At 58.6% G+C, this 22,617-nt stretch overlaps 1 protein-coding gene and 1 long non-coding RNA gene across 3 annotated transcripts in view; both read left to right on the forward strand.

The window, feature by feature from the left end:
- Positions 1 to 22,617, forward strand: part of CUNH10orf76 (chromosome unknown C10orf76 homolog) — an 88,874-nt gene that overhangs the window by 49,427 nt on the left and 16,830 nt on the right. For both annotated transcript variants that reach the window (XM_019502705.1, XM_019502706.1), the window contains 3 exons: positions 3,225 to 3,307; positions 4,178 to 4,304; positions 6,972 to 7,047. In XM_019502705.1, coding sequence (XP_019358250.1) covers positions 3,225 to 3,307; positions 4,178 to 4,304; positions 6,972 to 7,047 — 286 coding nt within the window. The remainder of the gene's footprint in view (positions 1 to 3,224; positions 3,308 to 4,177; positions 4,305 to 6,971; positions 7,048 to 22,617) is intronic.
- On the forward strand, positions 7,747 to 20,759 carry LOC109287554. Its single transcript, XR_002094892.1, has 3 exons — positions 7,747 to 7,935; positions 17,337 to 17,340; positions 20,749 to 20,759. It is a non-coding gene; the product is annotated as an uncharacterized LOC109287554 (long non-coding RNA).

The following is a 22,617-nucleotide window of genomic DNA, read 5'->3' on the forward strand; positions in this document are numbered from 1 at the left end:
CCTCCCTCTTCCCCTTCTTGAAGATGGGGACCACATTTGCTACCTTCCAATCATCTGGCACCTGGCCCAAGCACCACGATCGCTCATAGAGCCGTGCCAGGGGCCCCGCAATAACCCCAGCTAGCTCCCTCAACACCCTGGGGTGGAGATCATCCGGACCCGCTGACTTGAACGCGTCCAGCCCCTCCAGAAGCTCTCTAACCCGGTCCTCCCCAACCTGAGGTCTGAAGGTGATCCCCTCGAGTCTCAGTGGAGGCAGATGACAGGACAAGGCGCAATGGGCTCATGCTGCAGCAAGAGAAGTTGAGGTTGGGTATTAGGAAAAACTGTCTCACTGGGAGGGTGGTGAAGCACTGGGACAGGCTCCCCAGAGAGGTTTTGGAGCCTCCATCCTTGGAGGTGTTTGAGTCCCGGGTAGACAAAGCCCTGGCTGGGATGAAGTAGTTGGGACTGACCCTGCTTGGAGCAGGGGGTTGGACTAGATGTGACCTCCTGAGGTCTCTTCAACCCTCGTTTTTTATGATTCTGTGATTCTCTGTCTGCAGCCTGGGGACTGCTTGCTGGAGCAAACAGCAGCTCTGGTAATCCAGGGACAGGGAAATGGGCATCTTTCAGCAGTGTTTTCCGGACGTGTGGGTCTGGCTGTGGATGGCAAGCAGCCCCGTTGCTCCTTGGAGCTCTGCTCTGGTGATTGGAGGCCCGGGGTATTGACCACCATTAGCTTTTTGCTCCGGGTATCGATCGGGGAGGTGTTGGCGCATCGCTATGCACAGCTGAGCAGTGTTTGAAACCGGCTCATCGCATCATCCCTGCCATCCCCAGCCGGCTGGCATGGGCTACAGCATCTGTCTGGGGGGGCTGCCCCTCTTCATCCCCCGGGGAGGCTGGATCAATGCCTGTGCATCAGCCAGGCAGGGAGGGCAGTGCCACTGCTGGCAGGAGAGTGATGGAAGAACCCGTTGATCCCACGGCCAGTGGCTGGAGAGAGGTCTCGCAGCCGGCAGCTCTGGCCTGGGCTTCACTGCTCCCCTTCAGCTCATACAGCTGTCGTGATGCACATGGGCAGCTGGGAGGATAACCAGGGTCAGAAGGAGACAGGATAGGTCCTTCTGGCCCATTGCGAAGGTTGCAGCCTCCATGGCCTGAGGACACTTGGAGCTGCAAGGGGAGAGAGGCAGGGTCTGTGGACAGGCTCTGCTGAAATCCCCTCCCCTTAGCCCTGCTCTCTGCCACTGAGGGAGCTGGAAGGAAATGTCTGCACGTCGCCTCTGTGCTGGGGTCTGCCTGGCCCCACGGTGGAAGCTGGGGGCTCCAGGCCTTGTTGCGCCCCAGAGCCCCCTTCATCTTCTCTGTGCCCATGGCAGGTCGTGCGAGCCCCACGGGGTGGCCAGCCACCCCCTTGCTGCAGCTTTCACCATGCAGCCACACCTGCCAGCTTGTCCTCCTCCACCAAGCTGCCGCAGCACCATAGGGCGCCTTGAGACCCTTTCAGGGGTGCCGCGCTAGGTTGGCACTGCGAAGCGTGCTAGCACGATTTGCAGGAGAAACCTGGAGATTTCCAATAGGAGCCATAGGGTTAAAACCATCAGGCCTGGCTTCGTCTGCACTCTTTGCATCGGAAGAAGGATTATAAGATTTCTCTATAGGCAAAAAAGGAGTGAGAGCTCAGAGCCGGTGTTTTCCGAGTGGGGCTGGAGTCTCGCAGGGTTGAGGACAGTTGCTCTAGAGCCCAGGACCCAGAGCAGGTCTGGAGCCAGCTCATGCGTTGGTGGCTGGGGGGAGGCATGGGGCAGGAACATCTATGTTTTCTAGGGGCTGGTCCCCTTCCTTCCCCCTTTCTGCTGCTGTCCCTGGGCTGGCTATGAGTTCACATGGGCATGACAGCCCTGCCACGCAGCGAAAGACAGAAACCATTGAAGTGGTGCCAGGAGAGGGAAGGACCCAGCCTGACGTTGCACTGCGAGAGACTGCTTCCAAGCAGCAAACAACAAAGGGCTCTTTAAATCCTGCCTTTACACCCCTCACCTTGCACTCTGGCTACCTCGCTGGGCAGTTTGAAGTCCCAGACCCCTGGGAGCAGACCTGGGGAAGTTAAGGGCAAGTCCAGAGCTTGCCTCTGGTCCTGGGCAGTTTTCTGTATGAGACCATTGCTGGGAAAGCTGCTGCTAGCCTCGGCATTAGCCCAGACGTGTCTGGGGTCTGTTTCCATCTCTGCAGGCATTCAGCAGCGCAATCATGCTTCACAACGGTGACTTGATGAGAGCCCCTGAAATTAGCCCTGATTGCTTTCAGCTTTTGCTGCACTGGGCACCTCCGGGGTCTTGTCCTGCTGTGTTTCCACATCTGAGCTGGGTTTGCCCTCGGCGGCCAGCACGGGGAGGTAGCACATCCATGGTGGGGCGGCTGCTCCACAACTGGGGTAGCAAAGTGGCCGAAGTCCACGTGTGCATTGCTGTCCCTGGGTCTAGGCAGCAGCGATGGCTGAGCTCTGGGTTTCCGGGCTCCGGTGGGGAATGCAGGGGGCAGGATGGAGGTAGCTGGAGGTCCCAGCAGGTACAAATTCTCGTTGTCAAGCATCTCAACGGGAGATGGAGCAGACTTGACCTGCAAAGCAGCGAAGGCGAATAAACCCAGGACTCTGTGATATCTGTTTCCATAGGAACTGCCATGTGCTGGGTCAGACCCAGGTCCGTCTTGCCCAGTCTCTGGTGTCACGCGGCAGCAGAGAGCGGAGGCTGAAGGGTCCCAGCAGGTTTCCCCTGCTCCTCGCTCCCTTGCAGCCTTTAGGGTCCAGGCAGGTCCGATGCAGAGGCCGTGCCCCGCGCTCCCTGCTCAATAGCAACCGATGCCTCTTTCCTCCAAACACGTGTCTGACCCCGTGTGAATCTGGCTGAGCTCTTGGCTCCCACCCCAACTGGGGGCCGCGAGCTCCCCCTTTAATCTCAAACTGGGGGAAACAACATCCTGGTCTTCGTTATAAACTGCTGGCCTGCTCATGTCATGCTGTGACCCCCCCGTCTTTGTTTGGTGCGGGATAGTAATAAATCCCTAGGGGCTTTCTCTTCACCATCGAGTCTTTTGAAAGCCCTCATGTACAACCCTCCAGCTTATGTGGCCAGTTAGAAATCAGCCGGCTGCCTGGAAGGTCTCCGGGCCGGTGGGGGCTTCGCGGGTTGCAATGCCTGGCTGGGAAGAGCGGTGACTATTGCTGTTCTCTCTTGTAGCTCTGATCAACCTGCTGAAGTTCCTCATGTCCAACGAGACAGTGTTGTTGGCGAAGCACAACATTTTCACCTTGGCGCTCATGGTGAGTACGGGGCGGGGGTCTAGGGCTGGGGCTGTTTAATTGGGAGAAGAGACTTGATAAGCTTTTGACTGCAGCAAGGGTGGCTCTGTGACAGGACGGAGATTGCTTGTCCACTGGGGACAGAACCAGATGTCAGGGGCTTGAGTTGCCACGGAGGAGATTTAGCTTGGCTATTAGGAAGGACTTTATGGGAACGCATTGCCCAGACTGCTTGCAGGGTCTCCATCCCTGAGCGGCCTTAATTGCAGATTGGGTTGGTTTAGACAGGGATGGTCTGACTGTGAGGGTGAAGTTGGACTAGATGACCCAGGAGCCTTGCCAGCTCTGTGTCAATAGCTCCTGCAGGCAGGGTAGCGCCGAGATCTGACATTTCCTCCAGAACTTGGCCCTCTTCCATGGAGTAAACCAGGAGCATTCAGGTTGGGGAAGACCAGACCGACCCCATGGGAGAAGAGGGCATGTGGTGGTATGCAGGCGAATAGGATGCCACCTTCTCCAGTGGTGGCCGAACCCTGGGATTGGGATCCAAGCCCTTGCACACAGGCCCAATGCTCCTGGGGACACTGCCCACCGACCCCAGGCTGGCAGGGGCCAGGCTGCCTGCAGGAGAGGGCTTTGTACAGCCATGTTGCAAAGAGCATGCCTGGAAAACGCAGCCTTGGGGCTGGGGTGGGTCCAGTCACACTTCCTAGTCATGGCAGCTTCCCTGCCCAGCAGAGCCGCAAGCCAGGCTGTGCCGCCAGCCAGTGCAGTGTCGTTAAGTCCCCAACCCATAATGAGATGACAGAGCCAGAAAAAGCCAGTGTTGGGTGACAGAGGACTGGGCAGGTGTCCATGGTTTGAGCGTATGTTACGGCCACTGTCTTGCAGGTCGTGAACCTGTTCAACATGTTCATCACGTACGGAGACACCTTCCTGCCTACGCCCGGCAGCTATGACGAGCTGTACTACGAGATCATCCGCATGCATCAGAGCTTCGATAACCTCTACTCCATGGGTGAGTGTCCGGCCGAGCCGGGCCACTGCGGGTCAGACCAGCCTGTGTATCCTACCTTAGAGGCCCCTGCTTGCCCTATGGGTGCGTGCACAGGTGGGCATGCATGTGCTGGCACGCGTGCCAGGGTAGGAATTGAGGGAGGCTCAGTGTGTAGAAGACTCCATGTTCTCTGATGCAAAAAACACAATGCTTCTTTCTGTTGTGGGTCAGCCAGGGAGCAGGTGGCGTGGGTGGCCTCTTGCAGGCAGCGAGAGTGAAGGTCAGTGCGGCCCTGTCGCTGTGACTGAACGCTGGCAAGAGCTGCCACGGTGCATCAGTCTCCCAGCTGGGGAAGCATGGCCTCAGCTCCAGGGAGAGTGCAACCCGATGCAGGACCCGGCAGCAGAGGGCAGCAGGCACTGTTAATGCAAACAAGGAGCCTGGACAAGTGGTATGGGAGGCTCCCACCATTGCCAGAGCCAAGCAAGAAGGCAGTGTGTCCTGTCCTGTCCTGTTCCCCACAGCCTGTTTGCAGAGACAGCAGCTTGCTGCACGCTGGCAAAGAGAGGAAACAGAGCCGTCATCAGTGCCTGGGCTCTGGGAACAAGGTACAGATATCACACAGAAGCAGGATCAAGCCCCGTGTGAATGAAGCTATGTCCATGAACAGCCACAGCCGCCTGCTCTCCTGCCCATGTGCCCTCTGCCGATCCCTGTCCCAAAGGGCATGTTCCTCCTTGCCAGCCCACAGAACTGCCTGGGATGGCACAGGAGAGAAGACCCTCCAGGGCCAGGGAAGAGAGGGGCATTCACTGCCGCAGCGGCACTCATGCAGCCTCCTCTGAGCTGGGGATGCCTGCTGCTGCCGCAGAGCCTTTGTCCCATGGCCAAAGGGCCAGGGAGGCCATTAGGGCCCAGAGCAAGCCAGGAGGAGCCCCAGCCTCTCAGGAATCAAGCACCTGCTCTGGGCAGTGGTGCCTGGGTGTCCTCTGGGCAAACCGGCAGAGAAGTGGAGTGATGCAGACTCCTTCTCCCCCAGGACAGCTGTGGGTGTCTGAGCCAGGAAGTCTCGCTAGTACCAACTCTGGGTTGCTTGTTCCCTACTGGGCTGACTGTGAACAGAGGCTGAGGTTCAGAAGAGGGGAAGCTGGAGCCTGGAGGGCAGTTGCCCCTCAAGGGTCTCGGCTGCAGGGAGTTGGGCCCAGGGCATCTGCCTGGTCTCTGTGCGAGTCTTGGCTCTAGCAGGCTGACAGATGGATCTGCTTCTTGAAGCCAGGTGGATGGTCCCAGATGGACCTGGCTGGGTGCTGCCCAGAAGATGGTGGCGGCAGGGAGGCCTTATCACATAGGAAGACAAGATGCACCTTGCAGGGAGACTCTAGCCCCAGAAACAGCATTGTTGGGCAGGTGGATCTGGAAACCTCTGCACTCCCATGCGATCGCTGCCAGTGCAGATGAAATGCCAGGACTTGGACCCCTTCCCTGCTTTGTCCTGTGCTCAGATGCCAAGGCTGTTGGAGCCCTGGAACTGCGTGGCTTTGAACCTACCTGAGCCATGGGCCATCTGGCTGCAGTGCCCCGGCATGCCCTGCCTCTTGTGGAGCCTCGTCCATCCTACTCACTGGCCTGCTCGAGCCCATCTGTGACGGGACCAGCACAGGAATGCTAATCCCGGTCTGCAGCACTGGTGGCTGGAGAAGCCGAGAATTGCTCTCTGCTGAGATAGGCTTAAATCCCTGGATGTTGTCCAGCGTGGACAGGGCCCAGAGCCGACGGGAACCAGAGCAGAAGGGAATGAACATGGAGAAGCTGCTGGGGCTTAGTGCATGCACACGCAACAGGCTGACTGTGGGGACCAGGCCATTTGGTGCCATGATAACTAGTAGAGCAGACATACCACATGCAGCCTTACCCCAGTGTAAGTCCCTGTAATCCAGGATAACGTTACCCCTGCGACTGTGTAGGTTATATTGGTGAATGAGCTGTGTGTCTGCAGCCTTGGGCAGTTCACCCCAGCTGGCTGTCCACCCCTCCAGCTGTCAGGGGCTGCCATAGGCCCTGCTCCAGGCAGCCAGCTTGTGAGGACTCCTTACTGTGGGGTAAAAACCAGGCACATTGCATTGCGTGCTCACGCTGTGACCCATACAGAGGTGATACCTGGAGGTATTGCATGCAACATACAGATGAGGTGTTGGAATGAAGCTGGGGGTCAATCATGCAATCAACACATGCACGCTCATGCACGTGCACATACTCACACTCGCATACCCGTGCATACGCCCAGGCAGCACATGCCTGCACACCTGTTTTTTGTCCCTGTTGTTTCCTGTACACAGCCTCCAAGGCAATGGCCTGGGCCAAGGTAGAAGTAGGAAGCCTCGTGCTGGGCTGGGCTACGTCCCTTAGCTCCGTTCTCTCGCGGGTGCTGGGTGCTTTGGGCTCACTGCGTCCTTGGCCGGGCAGGATCAGGCCATTGCAGGTAGGGAGGCATCATGCTTTAACTAGACTCGCCAGGGGAGTCATTTGAGTCTCTTTTTTGGGTTTTTTGTTGTTCTTCTGCCCTGGCGGGGGGTTGGGCTAGAAGATCTACTAGGTCCCTTCCGACCCTTAATCTATGAATCTATGAATCTATGCTGGGGCTGGTACAGGCTGGCAGACCCACCTCTCTCTTCTCTCTCTGTCTTCCAGTTCTGAGGCTTTCAACCAATGTGGGCCAGTGGAAGGAGCCTGCGAGCAAGGTGACCCATGCACTGGTCAACATCAGGTGAGGGGTGAGCTGGCCCCTTCTAGGGGGCTCCGGGCTGCTGGGGGACTTGGCAGGGAGAGGAAGGGGGAGAGCCAAGGGCTGTTTTCTAGTGATGGATGCTTTGCTCTCTCAGGGGCTCCGAGTACCTTGAGCCTGGTGCAGGCGCGTGTGAGCTACTCCCCCCGGGGGCAGGCAGGCAGCAGGGAAGAGCGCGGTGCTGGGAGTCTCCCATGCTGCATCTCATTGCAGCTCAGTCCTGCTGCAGGATGGGGTGTCTGGGGTCCCTTGATTTAAGCTGCTGTTTGTGGCCCCTGCTCCATTGGCACCCGTGAAACCCTCCAGCTAAAGGGCTGGTGCGGGGGGGAGTGGCTGCCCTCGTGGACAGGTTGTTCAAGGGTGGTGATGGGGTCTGGCCCTGCCTCCAAAGCCAAGCTGAGGGCGCAGCGTGGGGCCGAGGGGAGGTGAGAGAAGAATCTACTGGTAACGTGTAAATTGAGCAGAGGAACAGGAAGTAGAGGGGTGGGGGGGGTGTCCGTGTGTGCATGTGTATGTGTGTGGGTGTGTTTGTAACCAAGGTACCTGCCCATCACTGTCCTAGTTGCTCCCTGAGTGCTGTGCCTCCCTGCTTCATTCATTGTGTCAGGGGGTTTAATCTTTTCCCAAAGGCGCTGGGTGCTGCAGCCCAGGCTGGGGATGGGGCTGGGCTATGCCAATGCTCCTGTGGCACCAACCCCGCAGGGTCCTGGCTGGAGGGTCTTGCCCCTGCACTCAGGCTCAGACCGATGCTGCACTGGGGCAGGACGGGATTTTCCCCCTGCTCAGACCAGTCGCATAGGGCAGTTTTGCCTTCTTCTGCAGCGGGGGCACGGCCTTGGCCTGGGCTGTCTGGAGCATCTACTAACTCCTGTTGCAGCAGCAGGACATTGGTGGCCGTGGCCCTCCTGCTTTCCCAGAGGCAGGGGCGGGGGCGATGCCTGGGGCTGTGTTAGGGTGGCTGTCATGTGGCTCTGAGGTTGGACACAGGGTTTGTCTGGGCTGATTTGGATGGGGCTGATCCTGCCTTAGGCAGGGCTTCGACTGGGTGCAACCCCCACAGGTCCCTGCCAGCCCCACGGCTTTGGGGCTCTGTGATTTCCTTCCTGTGTAGCCCATGGACACAGCCAGCAGCAGGCCAGATGTTGCTCAGGGCTGCTGGTCCCAACACACTCACATCCCAGCCTCAGGATTGCAGGGCAATTCTGCTCCTTGCACCCACCTCCTCCCTGGCCCAAGTGTCGGCCTACCAGCAGGAGGGTGCTGAGGGCCAGCTTCCTTCCAGCGCCCTGGGAGGCCCAGAGGCACTACGGAGATGCCGCGCTCCATCTGCATCGCCTGCTCTGCAGTGCTGGGACTCTGTGATCCTCATTAATGCGGCGCGTGGCCATGCCGGGGAAGCGCAACCTTCTCTTGGTGAGAGGGGAAGTGTCCACGCTGACTCAGCAGTCACCAGCTCCCTGCAGCGACTCGGCTGCAGGTGGGGGCTGGGGCGAAGCCGCGGGGGCTCGGTTGCAGAGGCCGGCGCTGGCAGCACAGGGCCGGTGGGGCAGTGAGGCCGGGATGTCACCACATCACACCCAGATCTCTCCCTTCTTGGTTGTTCCTGCTGGCCAAGAAGCAGCCGCTGGGTGCAAGGCGAGGGAGGCTGCATCTCATGCCCTGAGGCCTGGCCTCAGATCCAGGCAGGTTTCAGCTGCTCCAAATTCTGGCTCCTGCTTTCCTTGATGAGGATCCGGAGACGTCCCCAAGGCTCCTGAAAACTCTGCTGCCCTCGTTCTGCCCAGAGGCCCCCGTCCAGCGCCGCCTTGTCATACCGAGGGAGTCTCATGGGAGTCCTGGCTGTCCTCGGCCTGAAGGCATAGTGCTGTTTGAGACTGTGATGGATGAAGATGCCACAGCCAGACGCAGTTACCGGGCTTAGGACTGGAGCCCCTGGGTGAGACTTAATGTCCCGCGACCATCTGATGTTCCTGCCCTCGAAGGCTGTGGCTGTGCGGGCAGAGAAGTGGCAGAGGGAGAGCTCGTGCCCCCGGGCTCTTGCAGCTGCCTATCTAGAGCTCCCACGGGTCCTGGAGACTGTGGCAGGCCGGCCGTGCCCTGTGGGGGGCGAAGGTGGATGGTAGAGCAGAGTCTTACCCATAGCTTGCTGCTGCCTGAGGTGCCACCACGTCAGGCCTGGAGAACTTTTGCTCCCCTCCTCCCGTAACAGCCCGGTGCCCCTTGGAAGCTGCCGATGAAACCCTTCCTGCTGGATGCTTAGTGCCCCGGGACCCGGTGTGTATGGCTTTGTCTGCGGGGCTCCCTAGAGCAGCGAGAGGCTGGTGGCTTTCCCTGTCTCACTGCCTTGCCGGCTAGTTGGGACCAGCCCTGGCATTCATCGGTTGGAAAAGTGACCTTCGCACCTAGGAGAAAATAAGCAACTTTGGAGCCAAGTCGTTCTTCGAGGCTAATGAGCCCCTTTCAGACAACACCTCCCCTGTTGGCGTTTAATGAGGCCCTTATTAATGCCAGGTTCAAGGGGGCATCTTCTGAGGGCTGGCGGCACTGGTGAGGTGGCGCCTGCATCGTTCCGCTCCTTTAATAAACTCTCCCCTGAGCCATGATTTCCTCAAGGTGAATAAATAGATTAACCCAGTGATGAATGAACTGAACTGCCTGCTGCCAGTCTCCATCCTCATGGGCTCGCCACACGGTCCTTTCCCTTTGCAGGGAGGCCTGGCGTCCTGGACGCTGGAGAGGAGCTGGTGGTGGAGCCGCAGGAGGAGCTTTCAAATCCGTGAAGGGCTGCCATGAAGATGAGGGAAAGCACCTCTTCTGTCTGGCTGCGGAGCAGGACATGGAGCCGTGGCTGGAAGCTGCAGCAAAGCAGGTTTAGATTGGAGATCTGGCAAAGCTTCTTCACCGTTAGCGCTGGGAGGGATAGACACCAGGGAAGGAGGTGGGGAAATCCCGGGATTTCCCCCCTGCTCAGACTGGTGCAGATTGGGGGGTTTTGCCTTCCTGTGCAGCAGGGGCACGGCCTTGGCCTGGGCTCTCTGCAGCATCCTCGACACCCCAGCGGCAGTAGGACATTGGTGGCCGCGACCCCCCTGTATCCTGGGGGCAGGGGGGATGCCAGAGCTGTGTCGGGGCGACTGTGTTGTGCTGCTCCAAGGTTGGACACAGGGTGTGGGCTGGCTTGGATGGGGCTGATCCTGCCTCCGGTAGGGCTGGGCCTGGTTGCAACCCTGCAGCTCCCTGCCAGCCCCGCGGCTCTGGGATTCTGTGGTTTGCAAAGCCGTGTGTGCAGTGGTGACACCGGCTGTCTATCCGGATGGTCAGACCATCTGGGACCAGCTTAGAGCCAAGCAGGTTTTGCAGAAGGCCTCGCACTCTGCTCCTCTTCCCATGGGATCATCCCTGCTTCTCGGCTCTGGCGCTGGAGCCTGCAGACAGCTCCTTGTTGCTCTGCTCTGTGAGACCTGAGGCCAGCCTGGGGGAAGGTCTGGGTGCGTGGGGAGCTGTGAGGAAGCGGAGACCCGCCACGGCCTGGCTGGAGCACGGCTCTTTCTGCCTTGAGAGATGGGGCACTTGGGTCTGCATGCTGCTGGCATCGGAGACGGGTGGAGGGTTTCCCCAGGGTGGACTGAGGCTGGTCCAGCCACGTGCCAGCCCAGGAGGGGCTCTGTGGAGGACCACTGGGGATGTGCAATGCTGAGCCGCCTGTGGGGCACCGTTAGTGGAGACCCCTGGCGCTGGACCCTCAACGGGCTGACAGTAAGGCAGCTCCCCTGGCATGACCAGGGGCCTGGCCCTGCTGTCCTCTGTGCTTCCATTGCTATTGATTGCCAAGCTGGACAGGAAACCTGCTTTGGTGACAGCATAATGACTCAATTAAGCTGTTCACTGAGGTGAAGTGGTAACGGCCTTTGACACACTGCCACCACTAATCAGGCCTGCCCCATCTCCCCACCCTTGTTCATGCCAAGGCAGAGAGCATCTTTGGGGGTCATCAGGTCCTTACTGAAAGGGGCCAGGCTGGAGCTGCTGATCTGCAGCTGCCAGGGAGGTCTCAGCAAGGGGCAGGCAGGCGCGGAGCCAGGGGTGCTCACCCAGGGGGTCACAAGGTGCTTTCAAGGGTGTTATGGGGTGTCACACCCCGTTAGCACCATTAGGCATGCAAATGGGATCACAAACCTAGAGACTGTGCATAGGAATCCATCGCCAGGGTCAGCCTGAGGCCTTTGCAACACAACCACTGTCTAGTATTTTTCTGTAGGCAGAAAAAGAGTGCAGACTAAGAGCTGGCATTTTCGCAAGGGGACCGCAAGTCCAGAAAGGGTGAGGCCCCCACTGGTCCAGCCTGAAGAGTGGCTCATGCTCGGTGGAGGGAGAGAGGGAAGGATGCTCTTGTACCTTCACTTTTATTAAAATCCCTTTGTGTCAACATTAACCTGACCCCCCTGAGTCTCCTGAGGAGGCCAATAAGGATAATTAATCTCGCTTTGCATGTGGAAAGGTGCAGTGTAGACTCAACAGCTCATGCAGTAGAGGGCATTGGAGGAGGAGGAGGCGGCCCTGGATGGAGGGACTGGTTGGGAGATCCCTCTGTGTCCCATCCTCGGTGTGTTTGCCCTGTCATGTTGCTGCTGAGGGGTCTTGGCGTGGCAGAGGTGCCCTAGAGCTCTCCTGCCACTGCTTCCTCCCCTGCCGTGCACTTCCTCATTGGCAGTGCTGCCCTCGGTGCTAGCTGAGCCTGGTCCAGGCTGGTGCTTTCCCCTCCTCTGGGCGACCCAGGGGCAGCCTGAGAATCCCATCCCATCATGGGGCAGGCGTGCCAGGATCCAGCCATGTCCTGCCTGGGCTCTCCGTCCCCCATGGCCAGTCCTGCATCTGGATCCCAGGCCAGTGCCATCTTGCTTTATCCCCCTCATCTCATGCCCCGGCTCCTGTGGGTGACAGCCCCATTCTAGGGGCAGGGCTGGTTACTGAAGCACTGGGGCATGGGCCAGTTCTGCTGGCATAGGTAGGAGGTCACCCCAGTGTCCTGAGGGATGCTTTTTCCCCCTCGGTGACTCCCTCCCTCTGTGAGGAGCCTGCCCCAGGCCATCCTGACTGGCTCCAGGCAGCCTCCGTCATCTCAGACAAGAGCCCCAAACCGTTTGCTCTGCATCACGGGCAGCTTTGTGTCCTGCTGTAACAGGGTGCTTTGTCTCTTTAAGAAGGGGCAGCCAGCCCCATTAAGGACATTCAGCTGTGACCCAGCTGCTAGCAAGGGAGCATCCCCATGTGAGCTTGAAGCCCCAAAGGAGAGAGCTGAGAGGAGCCAAACTGCAAGGCAGCGGGTGCTGGGAGAGCAGAAGCAGGTTGTAAGCTGAGCAGCTTGCAACCAGGGGCCAGGCCGTGGAGCTGGGGCCAGAGCCGGCGCCTCCCTCTCAGTGCCCGGGGCCAGGCAACGGGGCTTGGATCAGCAGATTTGACCTCCAGCTTCTCCCCACGGTTCTCCAAGTTCACACAGCAGCAGGGCGAGGCGTGCGGCGTGGCCAAGGTCATGGCCAGCTGGCGAGGGAGCAGGCATAGAGATGCCCGCAGCCACGCAACACCACTGGCTCACCCAGGCATTGCTGCCTTTCTCCACTCGCTGCTCTGCCTGCAGCTGGGCTGTGACCTGGGGGCACGGGTGCTCTGCTCTGAGGCTTCCTTGCAGACCTTCCTGGCCTGGCGCCGATATTTGGCTTTGCTGCGGGAAGTGAGCCCAGGCGGTCAGTCCCTGCCCGTGGAACCAGCTGGGCCTCTTTACCTGCCATTGCTCTCCTGCCTGACTCCTGCGGTCGGCTGCCAGCTCAGCACAGTTCTCCAGTGGTCGGTGTGTCCAGTTACTGCTTGCGTGCGGCTCCATGGCGTGGCAGAGCACGGGGAGGGCATTTCTTGGGGCACCTGGCAGTCTCTGGCCCTGCTTCCACCATGTGCTCCACAGAGCGGCATAGCCAGGTGGGATCCTCCGTTGCATCACCAGCTGTACAAAGCCGCACTGCACCGAGGGCTGCACCACCAGATGTTTCCTTCCAGCTGTTTCGCGGAGCAGCCCGGACCTGCTTGACTAGATGGAGCTCCCCTGCGCACCCATGATGGGCTCAGCGCCTCTGGTGCGGGGTCCACCCCTTGGCTCCCTGCTTCGCCGCTTCCGATGGGATGGGAACATGAAGAAGACTTACACAGGCTCCTCTGGCTTGACGATGTAAAAGCGGGGGGCGTCTGAATGGGTCATGCCAGCAGCTCCTTGATGGTACCTGCCTTTGCCCAGTTTTAGGTGGCTTGTGCATGGTCTGTGACGGCCTGACCACGGGGAGAGCGCCCCGGCCACGGTGCATACTGCACAGGCCCTTCAGACCCTCCGACACTCATCTGTTGGCAGGTTTCTGCCTCTTGAGGCTTCCCTCCAGCAGCTGAGACAGCAGCAAGGTGCAGGTTTCCTTTTGGAAAGGTGGCACTACGATGAGCAATGGCAGCTTTGGCATTTTATGTGGCGCTGAGGATGCCCTCCGGCTGCGTCCTGGCCAGCTGGTTTCAGCCTTGCAGTTGGCACCTTTTCCATGTCATCTTGGCCCAGAGGCACCGTGTGAAGCTCCGACCAACTGCCCATGCTGCGCCTTCTGTGAGCAAGAAGTTGCGGGGACTCGTCTCCCTGGGCATCGCATCCAGCATGAAACGAACGCCTCCCTTCGACAGAGGGAGAGCGTTCAGCCGCTTTCTTCCTGAACGCAAACAGTCTAAATACCATTGTGGGCTTGTGATGTCTTAAATAACACCGTAATCACCAGACAAATTGGATCCAGGCAGTCTGCTTCTCTCTTCCCCCTCCTGTTTGGAGGAAATCTGTTGCTCCCAGCAGCCACCAGGATTATTATTCCCACCGTAGGGCCGGGCTGTGGGATTTGTGCTTATTGAAAAAAAGGAAAAAAAAAAAGCATTTAATATTCAGCAATGTTGGTTTTCTTTTTTTTCCCCCCTTAATATTTCATACTGGTGGGAGGCCTACAATTTAATTTAGCTTTAGAAACATAAATGCGCTATTCCCTTAATATTTCCTTTAGGACTGCCTTGACAAAGTACCAGCTCGTTAAGTACCTCTGCTCATTAAGGTAATGAAGTGCCTGCCTCCGTCCTGAACTCAGCGCAGCGCTGATGAATCGTTAGCATGGCTGCAAGAGCTGTGATCCGCTCCTGGGCTGTCGCAAAGCTGGGAATCAGCCCCCCTTGCCCGGGAGGGGCAGAAAGGGCTGCAAGAAGACTCGTGTTGTATTTAAACACGTGTGCACGCACGTGTGCCCGCACATGCTAGCTTTCCACCATAGCGCTTTTTCCCAGGTGTTTTCCCCCGTGTACAGGCAGATGCTTTTGTTCCAGGAGCAGAAGAGGTATGAGGCTCACGCGGTCCTCGGGTACCAGGCAGCTCAGCAATAGCCAAACCTCTCCGGGGTGGAAGAGGGAGGGGAGCTGGAACGAACTGTGTTTTTCTTGCAACATGTGAAACCATCTCCTGGTCTCAGACATCTTTGCATCTAATTTAGACCCTGTCAGACTCAGCAGGAGCTGAATTATAGTAGCTCAGAGCACCAGGGCTTTTCGGGGGAGGCAGCTCCTTTGTGCTCCAGACTGCGAGGCCTTTGTTTGAAACACGGTGCCATAGCCCTCGTAGCGGGAAGGGTAATCTCCGGGGCATGCCTGGGATGGGGACCACCGACTGCAATAGTTCTCGTGGGCTGGTCCTGTTCAGCCGAAGGAGGGGTTAACTCTGAAGGCGGCAGCATTTGCAGTGACCCTGTTGTTGGCATTGGGGGCTGCTGTTCCCATGGGGGGATGGCTGGGGAGCACCGATGGATGGAGCCCCACAGGTTGTGGGGTGACCTCCTGGTGCCCAACAGACGGAGTATTTTGGGGGCTTGTGGATGGACACCAGGGGGGATCCGCAAGGCACCCGCGACTCCTGTCAGCCAACCTTGCTGCAGAGAGCGCACAGTTCAGGCGCTTTGTCTCATAGCTGCTGTATGATTAATTAGGCTGTCTCCATGCCCGTTAATTACAGCAACATCTTTCCCCTTGCAAGCTGGATTGTGAAAAGTTTGGGAGCCTGCTTGGCAGGGTGGGGGGGGGCCATGAGGCCTCCACGGCCTGGGGGAGGGGGAGTGGCACTTTCTGGCTCGGTGAGTTGGGCTCCAGTCGGAGCAAAGGCAGGAGGCAGTGCTGGCATTTGCGGCCAGGGTCAGGACCCTCTGACGGGGACAAAGAACCAGTGCCCCGACCTCGGAGGTGAAACTCCTCCTTTCTGCGGGTTGTGTGTTGTGCAGCACAAGGCAAAGCTTCCTCTGCCAGCCCCGGGGTGGCAATAGGATACGCTTCCTTTTGCTGCATCGGGATCATAGGGCTGCTGCATGCTTGGTCAGACCCCAGGCCCATCCTGCCCAGTCTCTGCCATGCAGAGACTGCCATGGAGAATAGCCGGGGTCTGACCTGGGTTTTCGCCCTGCTCCTCTCTCCCTTGCAGTCTGTAGGGTCCAGGCAGGTCTGATGCAGAGGCCGTGCTCGGTAGCGACTGGCGCCCCTCTCCTCCAAGCACATGTCCGACCCCTTGTGAATCTGCCTGAGTTCTTGTTGCTCCTGCGAGCCATGAGCTCCACCGTTTCATGCCATGCTGGGTGAAACAGAAGGTCCTGGTGTTTGTTTTAAGCTGCCAGCCTGCTCATGCCATGCGGTGACCCCCGTTCTTGTCCGGTGAGAGACATTAATAAATGCCAAGTGTCTTTCCCTTGGCCATTCTGGGGGTGCCTCGAAAGACTCACAACGGGCCGTCGGTATCTGTTGAAGAGCCTCCATACCTTTTGACTCTACTTTCTCCTCTCTGGTGAATTATTTAACGTTTTCCTGATAAACTCGTGGTGCCGTGCACTTGCTCGGGGTTTTGAACCCAGCATTAACTTTTCATGGCCCTGCGAGATGAGCCAGTCTGACGTAGATGCTCCCTTTCCCGTTCCCAGGCGAGAGCTTTGCCATATGTCGCCCTGGTTGGCTCACCTATTAGCATCTGAAAGCCCTCGCGGCCTGGAGGCCAGCCTGCGGGACACTGGAGCCCTGCTGGCAGCGCCAGGTCTGGCGCAGGGCCCGTGTTGCATGACACCTGTTTGCTGTCCCTGTCTGGTGCCTTCGGTGCTCTCGGCTCCCTTGGTGCCGGGGGGTGCGCGGGAAAATCTCGGCAGGCAGCTGCTTCTGCCTCTTGTCTCTGGGCTCGCAACGGGGTTGCTTGTGTCGTGGACCTGGGCTCGCCTCGAGCTGAGGTTGGGTTTCCCAGAGTGGCCTCGGGCTGCCCCATCGCCTGGGCCTGACTTCCTGGGGTGCCGAGTAGGTGGGAGCTGGGGGCACTCGGCATTTTGGAAGCAAAGGCCCTTCCTGTCTCGGAAGTGAAAGATAAAATAAGTTACTGTGTGGGGCTGGGAGGTAATTCCACCCTCCACATCCTGCGCCATGTGTCAGGGTGCAGCCCAGGCTGGGAATGGGGCTGCTGGCACCAACCCCGCAGGGTCCCAGCTGGAGGGTCTTGGCCCTGCGCTCAGGCTCAGCCCCACGCTGTGTTGGGGCAGGAAGGGATTTCCCCCCTGCTCAGGCTGGTCGCACTGGGGGTTTTTGCCTTCCTCTGCAGTGGGGGCACAGTGTTGGCCCCAGCAGCAGCAGGACATTGGCAGCTGTGGCCCCCCCACTTCCCGGGGGCCGGGGTTATACTTGGGGCCATGTCAGGGGCGACTGTTGCACGGCTCCGAGGTCGGACACAGGGTTTGTCTGGGCTGGTTTGGATGGGGCTGATCCTGCCCCAGGCCAGGCTGGGCTGGATGTGACCCCGCAGCTCCCTGCCCGCCCCGCGGCACTGGGTTTCCACCGTCAAGGCAAGGGCTGAACACGCACGATCCCAGGGACCTGATGTTTCACCGTCCCTTAGTATCACGTCTTGTCTCCGAACCTGCCAGCAAGCAGCGCCCCGTTGATGAGCTCCCTCTGCGCAGCGATGGTGCTGGCGAGAGGTAGCTGCCCCTTGGCCTGATGGATGCAGTGGCCGGTGACGAGCGCGCAAAGCTCCTGGCTGAGTAATGCCTGAGCCGCTCCGTTCCCCGGGCACCCATCTCGAAGGGAAGAGCCTGTGGCTGTGAGGAAACCGAGGGCACTTAATGAGAAGCGCGAGCACGGGTAGATTAATTGTGAAATGAGTTGTGCTTGCATTTGCTGTCACTTCAATGCGATATCAGCCTTGTTATAAATTGAGTGTGGGATAGAGGGAAAGAGGCAGCGCCGCACCGCTCTGTCCATACCTGTGGAAGCTGGAAGCTAGCCAGACGCAGGCTCGGTCTCCTCCAGCTGGCCCTCGCTGCTATTGCCTTTCCTCCTTCTTTCCTTTCTTTTTTGAGGACAGATTTTGATTAATCGAGGCTTCCTCCAGTCTCTCCTGAGTCCACGTTTTAGCAAAGTGAGATCTTTTGGCATGGCGTTCATGCCCGTTGCACTGTACCGAGTGTCTGTATGGACCTGGTCGGGACCGCCGCGCGCTGCTTGTTCTTGCACCGCTGTACCGCAGAGGATGGTTGTGTTGCTCTGCTGTGCCGGGAGGCGGCTTTGGCATCCATGGCCTTGGTCCAGGTTGAGCGTAGGAGACGTGGGATGGAAGACACCTGGACCGGCCCCTCTGCTCGCTGTCCGCGTGGCAGAAATCTGCTACATGGCTTCCTTGCAAGTGGCAGAGAGGAAGAGCTGGCAAAAGCCGTGCGTCTCCAGCAAGCACCTTCCAGAGCTGGCCTTTCACTTCCAATGATTTGGGCAGACTTTGCTCAGCTCCCCCATAAAATAAAGCCAGGCCTCGTGATGGAGCGGAGCAGTCGTGGTTAGCACCGCATCTGCAGAGCAGCCAAGGCCATCCATGGCCTTTCTGCTGTCTGGTTGCATTTGGAAGGGGGTGGCAGGGCTGGACCCAAGGGCACTTTGGTGTCATTGTCCCGTTCATCTCCACGAGCTGTGGACAGGCCCCATGCAGAGAAGCAGGGGGAGCTCTCAGCAGAGACCTGCCCTGCCGGGGAAGGGGTAGACTTGGATGGGGGCAGGTGCAACGAGGCAGGGGAGCAGGGTCCAGGCCAGCTGGGCTTGCTTAGCCCACAGAGCAAAGGCTGTGGGGGTGCAGCTGCTGTCCGAGGATGCACCGGGCAGCCAGCGGCCGTGCAGCTTCCAAGAGCCCCAGACGGCCGCGTGTTCCCCGCCGTGCCGCGCCGTGCGTCAGCCGGGGAAGGCGACAGGGTTAATTGTCTCGGGGGTCTATAGCTCGGCACCACTCCCTCCTGCCCATCAGAAATCACTTCCCTGGGCGACGGGGCCATAAAATGTCTGCTGTATGATTCGGAGGCCGCGTAACAAATGGCAGCTGGGAATACATCACCGGTGATGGATGGGCGCTGCTTAAAGGGAAATCTCGCCGTTTGACTTAGTGCTTCCACGATTAATTGCGTGCCAGATTAAATTGCTCCATAAAAGCGCACGCTGCTTCATTCGATCTCTCCGCAATGAGACGAGCTAGGCCAAGCCGTTTCTTTGTGCCTTAATTACACTGGCGTTCTTGGCATCCTCCGTTTAATTAGTAGAGATGTTTTAGCACCGCGCGCTTCCCCCTCCTCCCCACCGCAGCCGGGGAAGGGATCTGGCTGCCGTTCGTGTGGCCGCAGCTTGAGAGCTTTTCTCTGCAAAGGTCCTGGGTTGCTTCATAAAGGTGGCGGAGGGCTGGGGGAGAGCGTGTGCCCGGGCACTGCAAGGTGGCAGCTGGGTGAGCCATGCACAGCTGCACAGCCCAGCAGCTGGGCCGGGGAGTGATGGACGCCTTTTCCAACCAAACTGACAGATGCACGTTGCAGGAGTTTGCACCAAACAGGGCTTCGTCACGGCTCCCCCCCTCCACCCCCACGGCCTGTGCAGAAGGAGCTGGGGAGCCAGCCTGGAGAAGAGGGTCCCGGCAGTCTCCTCGGCCTGGCTTCTCGGGGCAGGGCAGACTGTGGCGGTGAACACCGGGCCCCTGTGTGCAGCCTGACCCTGCTGGGGGTCCAGCTCAAATGGTTCATAAACCCCCTGGAAGCCACCCTCGATGCCTGAAGCTCCAGCTTCTCCCTTCATTAGAGGAGAGCAGAGCACGGGCATCTCCCTGGACAGCCTGGACCTGATTGCTTGCAGAAAAGATCTCGTGAAGCGTGGGGGTTTCCATCCCAGCTCGCGCTCCCCCTGCTCAGCAGCGGGAGGGTTGATTACCACTTAGGCTGTGTGCGTTATTTAATATGGCCTCATTCCCCTGGCAGAGGAATTTCCTCCTGCCCCGTGGCACCGGGCTTCAGGGCAGGAGGAAGGCGTTGTGTGTTTCCTGCCCTGGGACCTTCTTCCGGATGGTCTCGTGTTAATAAAGGGCCTGCGTTACCAGCACGCGTTCAGAGCCCGGGCACTTGAGGTTTCCCCCGCCCCCGGCTTCTTATGAGCAGGCGGCTGGGGGACGCTCCCATGCTCCTTCTGCTGAACGCCGACCCTGCGCATGGATCCGGCTGGGGGCACCAAGACCTCGGCATCCATGGGCTGGGTCCTTCTGGGCAGCTTTTCCCCAGCCAAGCCACAGGCTGGGGCTCAGGGTTTCCCTGGTGCAGGTGCCTGCCATAAAGGGGATCCCTGTGGTGGGTCACATTTCACTCGGGGTCACTGCCCCGGCTAGGCTTCAGGCTCCTTCCATAAGCACAAAAGGAGCGCTTAGCTAACAAGACAGGGGAGCAAAGCGGCGGGGGCTGGACCCCCCAAGCCTTGCTGCCTTGCACGGGCCAGCTCTCTGCAATGCTCTTCTCTGGACAGAGACCGGCAGAGGCAGTAGCCAGAGATGTGCTGATGGTTTGGGGGGTTTCTGTGCGCCCAGCAGTGTTGCATGTAGTCACCTTCCCCCTGCAGCAAGCCCTGTGTTAGCAGAGGGGGGAGGAGGGCTGGCTTGCTGCAGGCTGTCTCGGGATGGCTCCATCTGCTTTTTCCGCCCATGCCAGAGCCTCTCCATCTGCCCTGAGAGCTGGAAGGGTCTCCCCTATCCAGGTGCAGGGTTGACCTGGCTACAACTGCCAGGAGCAGCTACATCTCCCCTTGGTGTCCTGCCCGCTCGGCCAAGCAGAGCCATCTGCGTGCCAGCCTCTCTGCCTTTGCTTGGCTGTGGGGACGGGAGGGCACACGCGGCCCTTGCATTATTCACAGGCGCCTGCTCCCTGGGTCAAGGGCTCCCACGTGCCGGGGCGGGCCCAGCTCCGCTCTGGCCCCCGGGGCTGGGGAAGTGCTGACTTGCAAACAGCTCCAGTTCTGGCCTCTCTGGCAGCCAACTATTGCAGCCGAAAGGCCGTGCTCAGCACAGAGCATGGCTGCAGTGGACCCCTGCGAAGACCCCATCTGCTAAGAGCTCGTATTGATTTGTCTCTCGGTGCCTAAAAGCCCTCGCTTCCCCTTGCGCGCGTGCCATAAATAATGCAGACGGACGGGGCGGCGTGCGCGACAGGAGCCGCTTGGCTCTGGGTCAGCTCAGCTCATCTCATCAGCCGTAGGGCTTTCAAATGATGGGGAAGAAGCCCAGGGTCTTCATACCCCAGCCAGCTGCCTCGGCTATTCCAGGGGTAGGAGCGCTGCAATGGAAAGCCACGATCAACCTTCCAGAGCAAATGCTTTTACTTTAAAAACAAAAAAACTGTGTGCCCAAACTTCCCTGGCAGCTGGCTTTAAATCAGCTGTGTGCAGTGGGAGCCAGCTACATGCTGGGTGAGACCCCGCGTCTGTCTTGCCCAGTCTCTTGTGTCACATGGAGGCTGGAGGGGAGAGTGACCTGGGTCTTTTCCCCTTGCTCCTCTCTTCCTTGCAGCCTCCAGGACTAGGAGCAAGGGCAAGCTCTGATCCCACATCCACCCTCCATCTCTGTGACCCCCATCCTTGCACCCCCTGTTTATCCAGCAGGTTCATGGTGCTCTATAGGCACTGGGCATACGTACCAAATGCATCATCTCGCCCACTCGCAGCAAACAGCCGCTTCACCCTAGCAGCACTGCAGAGCCCGTTTCAGCAGGGGCCGTGCTGAATAATTTATCCCCATGACACGCCAGGGGCGCGAGCTAGCCAGAAAGCAATCATTTGAGTGACCGTTGGCTACGGGCACCTGCTCAAACATCCCTGGGCTTTTGTGCTAAAGCAGCAGGGGGTCATTAGAGGGGACCAGCAGGTGGAGTCACGTCTGAACGTGTCTGGGGGATGCAGAAGTGGAGAGTTTTCCCCTTTGTGCTTATTCTGTTGGACGTACCCGGCACATCGGGGTCTTAGGGGTGTGGGAGCAGGGAGGCTGCTGCCTGCGGGTGTTGGGAGATGTGGTCTGAGCTGTGTTTTCACAGGTGATATCTGGCTGCTGTCACTGTTGATGGACAGGCTGCCAGACTGCCTGCTCCGGGAGGCCGATGCTAGCAGCCGTCTTCCAGATCCCCAACGTGATGGAAAAAAGACACAGGTCCATGTTCAGCGGTGAAAGCTCAGGTTTATTTGCACTGGTCTGATTACTAGCCAGTGCAATTCAGTGCAGCTTGTCCTTGGAGGGTAGAGACACCGTACGTTGTTCACACGCCGCTCGGTCTCTACAAAGGGCAGGTCTCCCGACCCCTGTCTTTATGCTGGCATGCCCATTTTGTACCAGCTCCTCTGTCAAGATATTCATCTCTCCTTGTGTCGGACACCAAGTTTACGCACTTGTGATCTCTGTCGCGGTAGTTAAGTTCTGGCTTTTTACCACGGCCCTTGAGCAGAGCCGGAGCTCCTGCAGTAGATGCTCGAGCTGGCCACCTTTGGGGCCAGTGTTTCCACCCATGATACTCCCCCAGCAGCTCTTGGGGCTGTGAGCTACTCCATTTCTATATCAGGTGGTAGGTTTCAATGCCATTAGCTCAGAATCACAGACAGTGAGGATTGGGAGGGACCTCCGGAGCTCACATCCAGTCCAACCCCCTGCTCCAAGCAGGACCAGCCCCAACCGCATCATCTCAGCCAAGGCTTGGTCTACCCGGGTCTTCAAAACCTCTGAGGATGGAGACTCCAGCACCTCTCTGGGTAACTTGTTCCAGTTCTTTACCACCCTCCTAGTGAGAATTTTTCCTAATATCTAACCTCAGCTTTCCTTGCTGTAACTTGAGCCCATTGCTCCTTGTTCTGTTGATAGTTAATTGCTCCTTGTTCTTTCAGTAGTTAAGTTCTGGCTTTTTACTTGGGTCTTCGAGTTCTTTAGCTGCTCTTTTCAGGCTGTGCAATGTAAGCAGGCTCATGTTTGACACGTTGGGTGATCTCTGAGCGCTATCAGGCCCCATCAGTGCAGCAATTAACCCAAAGGAAGTGGCTTTAGGTGAACTGCCCAGAAAGAGCCCAGGCCACGTAAGCATCTGCTGCCTTGGCTAACGGCTCTTTTGTCTGTTTGTCAGTCTCTGCGTCCTGCCTTAGGAAGTGCTGTACTGGGCTCCC

This window comes from Gavialis gangeticus, unplaced genomic scaffold, assembly GCF_001723915.1.
Source record: "Gavialis gangeticus isolate Ggan-Ray unplaced genomic scaffold, GavGan_comp1, whole genome shotgun sequence".
Lineage (NCBI taxonomy): Eukaryota > Metazoa > Chordata > Crocodylia > Gavialidae > Gavialis > Gavialis gangeticus.